This window comes from Podarcis pityusensis (genome assembly GCF_964106645.2).
Source record: "Podarcis pityusensis genome assembly, chromosome: 6".
Taxonomy (NCBI): Eukaryota; Metazoa; Chordata; class Lepidosauria; order Squamata; family Lacertidae; genus Podarcis; species Podarcis pityusensis.
The window spans coordinates 39,238,293-39,246,790 of NC_138030.1; the positions used below are offsets into that span (position 1 = coordinate 39,238,293).

Sequence of the window (8,498 nt, forward strand, 5' to 3'; positions counted from 1 at the left end):
GAATTATCCCTCAGTGTAGTGTTGGGAGCCTGATGCCACCTACTGGCTTTATCTTTCTCACACAATAACATACCACTTCAGTCAAATCAGCTTTGCATTAATTATTTTACCAGGACAAAGCTGCTTGTAGTATTCTTTGCACCTGCAAAGGTTTTAGGGTGGACATCTTGCTTTGTTTCCAGTTGGTAGATACCCAATAGCTTCCTGCTGAATTTCTGCAATTTTGCATACAACAGTGGACAGGGAGAAAAACAATATCATTTTTGGACGAACTGCAGAAAAACGAAAACAGTGCTGCAAGGGACAAATAGCGGGCAGAATGGAAAATGATGCCTTCTCACTACCCTACTTGAGTGCTCTTTTAAGAGAATTACATCCTAAAATCATATATTGTCAGCATCAAGGATCAAGGCAGAAGCAAGAAAGTTCGTATTTATGGTTTTATTCAGTTCTTGTGGTGCAAGACAAAGAATCCAGTACTTAACTCCATAGTGACATTGCTCACTCCGAGTTCCTTTCGCTCTTTCCCCAGCAACAGCCTGTGGCCCTACGGGTGGCCTCAGGAGTCAAACGTCTTGGAGCCCTTTGCTCTTGAAATCTAAGTGAGCGACACGTATGTGGGGATAGTGGTGCTTCTATACTTTCCAAGGATGTCTCTGCTGGCAATTCTCCCCCTCCTCCTAACACCTCATAACTTGGCAACTCTGAGTTCTGCTGCAATTCAATCCTGTCTTCCTCTTCTCTTGAAACTGCTGGAGATCCCCCCACTCCCCCTCCTCCTCCAAGGGAAGAAAAGGAGAAGGAGGGGCAATTCCCAGCCTTCCCCTTCAGTCCAGTCCCTAACATGTATGTTAATAGGGAGATGGCAATATTGAAACACTGGCTCATGTATTGCTATGTTGCTCTTTTCACAAAAAATTGCATAAAGAGCCAATTGCTCCATTATTATTATCTTATAAAGGGCAGTCATTTGATTTCTAAGTGACTTTTCTCTTTGTGGATTGAGATAATCTGGTAATTGTGAAGTTTGAAAAATTTCTAGTGGCTACCATTAAAATAAGGGCAAGTATTTGTAAATGTGTAATTTACGTAATTTGTAATTTGGCAAAAGCTGCTTATGTTCAGTTCTGTTTGCAAATGTTTGATATAAAATGCAATGGCTGGCGGTTGATCCAGCTTCATTGTAGGGTGGACATTTTTCAAGTTTCTCAGGCTTGTTGTGATGATAAAATGGGGAGACAGTAAACCATGTACAACGCTCAGAGCTCCTCGAAGGAAAAGTGTGGTGTAATTTTAATAAATGAATAAACAGGTGTCTATTCAGAGACTAAAAAAGCAATACATCTAGATCATTATAAAAATAATATCACGTCTTTATTTAGGCAAGATAAAAACATTTATCTAAAAATAAATTCAGAGTTCCAAACAATTTAGACATTTAAGATAAAAATAGGTTGGTACCAGGCTTTGTTAATAATTAATAAATACATTATAACTCTTGCATGTTTTAAAAATGAAATAATTAAATATGCTTTTGTATAAATACATTTTAAATAACAAAGTAAGAAAAATAACCACATGAACAATTACTGGTAGTTATAATAGCAGTGAAATGCACAAGGACAAATTTTGTTACAGGGTCAAGTAATTGGTTAATGGTAACTCTTTGGGTATGGCAGATGAAGGCTTATTAGCACCTCCTCATTCTGAAATATTAATGCTTCATGAATTTTCAAAATTACAAGGATGGCAATTCTAACCCTTCTGGATCTTTGATACTGGAGTTGGTTAGGATATGGTGAAGGCTATTAATGAAGGCAAACAAAGCCTAGTGGAGGATCTTCTCCCCCTTCTCCTCTTTCCAGTGGCACAGATCAGGGGCTAGGATTGCACGGTAAGCAGTCCAAATCTTCATTTGCCTTAAATTTGTTTGATTGATTTTGGTCCAGCAGCCTTGAAGCTACAGCTTACCAAGGATTTGGACAACTTTTGTTACAATTTTTTTTTTTTTTAAAAAAGATGCCAAAATAAATAAATAAATATTATTGTTATATTAATTTATATATAGACCATCTTTCATTTTGAGAAGTACCAAATAAATATACATAAATATCAATATTTTTACGTTATTGAAATGAAGAACAACTGTTGCATTTCTTGATGTTCTAAAGCTTGTGTTACGCGTGGTTAGCTCTTGAATCCTTCCATCCAGGCAAAAAGAAGGTCCATCTCTCCCAGAGCTTTGTTTGCTGCTACATTATTATCAAGCTGCAGAAGAGAAAAGCAATTTCATACATTCATTACTGAAGAATATATAAGCAAACAGGAGGGAAATGGCTGTAAATGGATTATTTGTTGGCCTCCAACTTTATTTCCCTTTAACGTTGTTTATAGAGTCTGTTATTTCCAAATTTGTAATTTGTAATCTATATTAAAAGGTAATAGAGATACCCTTGATAAGAACATATGATCATCCATTAGAAAGGTTGCACAACTGAACAAAGACATTGACAACCGTTAAATATTTAAGTACAGTGTTAACAACACATTTTACGTATTTTGGTAAAAATCATTGATAATGCGGTATATTCAGTATAAAGTACCGTATTTTTCGCCCCATAGGACGCACCGGCCCATAGGACGCACCAAGTTTTTTGTGGGGGAAATAAAGAAAAACATTTTTATTTCCCCCCCAGGTGCTTGTGGGGCTGGCAGCGGGGAGAAGCGCTCTTCTCCCCGCCGCCCGCCTGCAGACCAGGTCCGGGGACAGCGGGAAGACGCGCTGCACCTCCCAGCTGTCCCCGGAGCTTGCGGGGCTGGCGGCAGGGAGAAGCACGCGTCTCCCCGCCGTCAGCCTCCAAACCACATCGGGAGACAGCGGGATGGCGGCGTTCCGCCTCCCCGCTGTCCCCCGACCTTGTGGGGCTGGCGCTGCGGCTCTCCTGAAGCCTGGAGAGCGAGAGGGGTCAGTGCGCACCGACCCCTCTCGCTTTCCAGGCTTCAGCGAAAGCCTGCATTCGCCCCATAGGACGCACACAGATTTCCCCTTCATTTTTGGAGGGGAAAAAGTGCGTCCTATAGGGTGAAAAATACGGTATTCACTGGATCACTCTCAATACTGTTTTCACACTATTATTAACTACATGCATTTAAATATTGAATGTTGGCTATTTCTCTCATCATGAGACATTATTAAGTTGTGGTCTTCATGTCATGAAATTGGTCCCAGATTTATTGTTGTTGCAGATCATGGTAATATGTGGAAGCAGGAAATGTGAGACAAGATCGGTGGATGTAGGGCAAATGGCTGAACATGCTATTCATCTTATTATTCAGTTCATATTCATAGACCCTACAGTTATAGTTCAGTGAGGTGTTAATTCTGTCCGAAGCACCAAGGAGTAGTATAATGGGGTGATTGCCTTCCTAATTATGGAATTTTAAACAGGAATTATCCCCCCCCCTTTCCTCCTGCCTCATGAAAAAAATACATATCTTTGTGGTTCAGATCATAGTAAGTGATCTGAAAAGTCATCTCAATATGCTATGGGGAAAACCGGCATTGTACCTTGTGATTGTGGTACGACAACCCCATTCCATGGTGGCCTCACTTGCATGCTTCTCCGATATGTAGATAAATGAGAGATGCAGAATTGACTTTCAGTCTAGCTCAAAGTAGTATAAGATAGACAATATATCTGAGACCCTGCCAAAGTCCAAAAGCTTCCTGACAGATCTGGCTATGTGTATTTATTAATGCAAGACTCAGTCTTAAATAGCAGAGAGGGCGAAACAAGCAAGACAAGTTACCGTTTTGTATTCTTCCAGTATAAGTTTAAATCTTCTATGGGTCTCTTCTCCACAGGAACATTTGTTTTGATCATGCTGATTTCCCAAAAAAGCACAAGAGGAAAAATGATTAGGATAATTACGTGTATAATACACAAGGCTGAAAACTATTTATCTTACTTTCATCTTTGAACTTTGCACTGACATTTGGATTTAGAAAGAACCCTGGGTGCAGGTGCCCACCTCTCTTAACTACCAGTACAGCCGTATTGCTTACTTTGTAAAAATGCATTTCTATTCCTGTGACCATTTAGGATTTCTGGAATTGGGGTGCATAAAAGAGCCCACTTTTCAATGACAAGAGTCAGGGTCACGAATCATACTTACACAATTTCTCAGAATTGTCTTGATACTGAGGAAGGCATTGGCCAGAGTGCTGGTTTTCCTTCTAAGCAAGTTGCTTGTTGGTTCATAGTGTCTGAAAACACTTTCAACATAAAATCTCAGCAGGTGGCGGAGTAAACAACAGCTTTCAGATGTCTAAAACAAGGGGGGGAAATATGTGGTTTGCATGGTCAAATTCAGATTTCCTTCAGTTGTTGATAATTGCTAAGAAGGCTCTCAAGGGTCTAGTTCACACATATATGTGTAAATATTTGATTCCTGAGCACTGAATCCAAATGTGTGCTCTCTCAAGACATGACATGACAAAATTCAGGAGGGGAAATACAGATCTAGAACAACCTGGAATGATTTTAGATTTCTGAATGTAATTTGTCTTAATAGGACTAAATATGAACTAAATATTAACTAAATATTCATGAACTAAATATACATTCTTGACCTTCACAAATTAGCCACTCAGAGCACTCTTGTATGCTAAAAAAGCAATATTTACCGGAACATCTTGTAAAACACCTTCCTTCAGCAGTATCACATCAGTCCTGTTATCTTGTGTTTGCTGCAATTACAAAAAGAAGAGAAATCATTTGAGTAGAAGACAAAACTGGAAGGTGGGGGGAGGTAGTGTGAAAGGCAGGTATTACAGATGCCACAAATGAGTAGCTGTCATGTTCACCTAAAGCAGGCTTCCTCAACCTCGGCCCTCCAGATGTTTTTGGCCTACAACTCCCATGATCCCTAGCTAGCAGGACCAGTGGTCAGGGATGATGGGAATTGTAGTCTCAAAACATCTGGAGGGCCGAGGTTGAGGAAGCCTGACCTAAAAGAACATGAACTCTTTTACCTAAAGGAACTACTCCTTTACACAGTGTCTTCATATCCAAATTCTGACTAAAATCTCTTCCTCTGTGCTTTAGAATAAAGTTTATTGAATACCACCAGATCCGTCTAGGTTATTCAAGGTAGGGATTGCCCATGGACTAAATTGCTCCAGAATTTATAGTCAAGAGGGAGGTCTATGACCCAACTTTGTGTGGTCTCAACTTTATCTAGTACCTTCTTCTCTTCTGACCACCACTAATGTTACTTGACTATCTAGGTATATGGTATGTGTCTGAGGAGATTATTGAACTTGGTGAGCTACATCTATTTAGAGTACTTTTAAAAACCATTTTATTGAGAAGCAGAGACAGAAAATTATCAACATATAGATGCAACTTGACTTTTGACCTTCCAGTGAAGATACTAGCTTTTAAACTGGCTCTTTCAATTCTCTTATTATTAAAAATAGTGCAAGAAAGGAGATCAGGATGGTGATGTTCCTTAGCAACCTCCACTCAACTGGACACATCAGTTTGGTGCCTCATCAGGCTGGTAGAAAGTGCTATGTAGTTGAAGAAAAAATGGATGTGAGACAGCTGCCTGGGACACATCTTCAGTTTCCTGAAATGCAATGGTGTCATGTTAACTGGAGGTGCTGGGGAATTAACCCAGGGAATTAACCAGGGGCCATCTAAATAATATATGTATATATTTCCATTGGCATTTTCATTTAAATGATTTGGTTAAGTATTATACTAGGAATTCTGAGTAATCAGTGTCAAAACATGATGTGTTTCAGACATCAATGCTATTTTCATCTTGGTTTCATTGATCAGGACAATGAATCTGCTATACACACCAAATTTCAGATCAATGACCAAAAGTCAAATGTGGGTTGCCCTGTGATACTTACCACCGTTTCCCTGATGGCACCAAAATAGTCCTTTAATTCCCGCAGAGATACACCACTCAATTCACATTGGCCAAAGTTGAATTGTTGAGCTTCTGTGGTCACAGTTTTGCCAAAGAGAAATGAAAGAACAAGGCAAGAGAAAAAACGTATATCCATCTTTGTTTGATAATCCACTCCTGTAAAAAGGCACAGATGGTTTAGTGGTCTGCTGATGAAGAAGTGTAGTCAAACTGCTAAACATTTCTCAAAATCAGGTTTTAAAGAGGAAAATATTATTTGCATCACTGATGCCCACAATGCCTACTGATGCCCACAATGAAACTACTAGGGTTGTACAGATTATTTTATTTTATTTTATTTTATTCATTGAACCTGCCCTACATGTCACCTTGGATCTAAGGAAGAAGATCATTATGCCTCACTTTCTGCTACTTCAGATGTCTTCTCCATTGATTACAGTGGATGAAAAAACAAATACCTAGATCATTTTAATTTTGGGGAAGAATTGGATGACATTTGCAGGCATAATTAATGCCCATCTAAGGGGTGGAGCCTGTTAAATTTCAAAGAGATAAGTGCAGGGCAGTTGTGGTTTTAGGCATTGTGGTCTAAACCACTGAGCCTCCTGGGCTTGCCAATCAGAAGGTTGGCGGTTTGAATCCCCATGATGGGGTGAGCTCCCGTTGCTCTGTCTTAGCTCCTGCCAACCTAGGAGTTCGAAAGCACACCAGTGCAAATAGATAAATAGGTACCGCTGCAGCAGGAAGGTAAACGGCATTTCCATGTGCTCTGGTTTCCGTCACAGTGTTCCATTGTGCCAGAAGTCGTTTAGTCATGCTAGCCACATGACCCAAAAAGCTGTGTGGACAAATGCTGGTTCCCTTGGCCTGAAAGCGAGATGACTGCCGCAACCCCATTGTCGCCTTTGACTGGACTTAACCTTTACATTTTACCTTTTACTAGGCACCTTTTCATCTTGAGAGTTGTTTTTTTTAAGTGTATCCTTCCTAGTGGGTTTTTGTTGCGGTGGGAGGAATTTGCATCAACATGGCATAAAATGTAAATTGGTTCACAGGTAAGCTCAGTTAATGAAGTGCTTTATCCCATTGATTTCAATGGGACCTAGTTGTGTCTGACCTTTTCTGAACTGAGTATATTATGTGTATGTAATCTCCCATATTAATTCCATATAAAGCCTTAGACATCAGAGTTACTACTACAATCACATATTTTGAATAAAATGATTCTTTTAAAAAAACAACAAAACATCCTAGTGCACAACTCAGAGAGGCTGATGTATTTCAATTCATACGACTTAATATTACACTCCTAAAACATTAACTTGCAAGGTTGTTGTGTTGACATGAATAGAATTATCTTCTAGTTAAATCTAAATCTAAACCTATATTTAATTTTTGATAATAGTAAATAAACACCTGAAAATTAACTTAGAACTTGGTATAGAGTAATAAAACTCATGTTAATAGAAAAAGAAAAAGAGTAAAACTTGTTCATCCTGTAAACAGTTAAATATATTGTTTTTAATCTGTAAAATATCTGCCTTCAGATTTCAAGCTAATATAAGCCACATCCGACACATAAGTACACAGTGCTTACCTTAGTTACCTAGATGCTGTGATTTGCAGTGATGGATAATTGTCACTACCTGGTTCTGGCCCTTTATATATATGAAGGACTTTACAGGAAATTTCCTTTGACATACCTGTGGGTGGGGACTAGTCTTTACTCTCAATTTCTCTCTGGTGCTTCATTTGCATATTTTTAAAAAGTTCCCAAAAGAAAAATGAAGAGTCATGAGTAAGTAGCAAGTGATGTCATGAAGATGTCTTAAAATAGCTCTCTGTGCCCTGGAGTTCTCAGAGTATACCTGTCAAATTTACAAACAAACAAAACAGAACTTTCCTAATATATTTCTCTGACATTTCACAGTAGTTGATATCACACACTGATATTTAGCTGGGTTAAAAAAGATCCCAACCAATAGAGCTTTACTTGTAAAACTTTTAGATCCTCAGACATTTCTTCTTTGGAAAAAAATGTGCTTTACAATGAATGAATTATCCAAGGTGTGTACTGCAGTGAAAAATTCATGTTGGTACACATATTGGAAAAGGAAGATCTTGAGGAGCTTCCTGATATGTATGCCCAGGCAAAGAAAAGAAAAAGAGTGTCATGGATGATATCATTCGAAATGATAGTGTGTGTGGCTTTTCTGACATCACTGGCAGCCTAACTGATGAACTGCTGCAGCTGCTAGAGAATAACTTTTGGTTTGTACAGTGCAATAGCATCTTATGCACAATTAACTTGTTCATTCTCAACCTTGCGTGTTGGAAAGCCGTCTGGCTGAAGTCGTGCAAATTAAATGCATGCAAGATGGGGAGCTTAAAAGCTGTTTTGTACCCGGTTTTCCTGGAGTGGAAAGACCTCTTAAGCTCTCTGCTTTGCTTACCGGACAAGTCCCACTCAGTGTGCAGGCACTGAGATGCTCTTGTGAGGTCTCGTGGACACTTGGACAGCCCTACGAGCTGTCACAGCATTACCCCAGAGC

General features: G+C 39.2%; 1 protein-coding gene across 1 annotated transcript; it reads right to left on the reverse strand.

The window, feature by feature from the left end:
• Positions 1–2,187: 2,187 nt before the first annotated feature.
• Positions 2,188–6,082, reverse strand: LOC308479508 (interleukin-20-like; the record flags this gene model as incomplete). The annotated part of the gene is made up of 5 exons (XM_081010219.1): positions 2,188–2,268; positions 3,811–3,885; positions 4,177–4,329; positions 4,688–4,750; positions 5,927–6,082. 5 exons carry the CDS (start codon positions 6,080–6,082, stop codon positions 2,188–2,190), a joined length of 528 nt encoding a protein of 175 aa, XP_080866345.1.
• Positions 6,083–8,498: the final 2,416 nt, after the last annotated feature.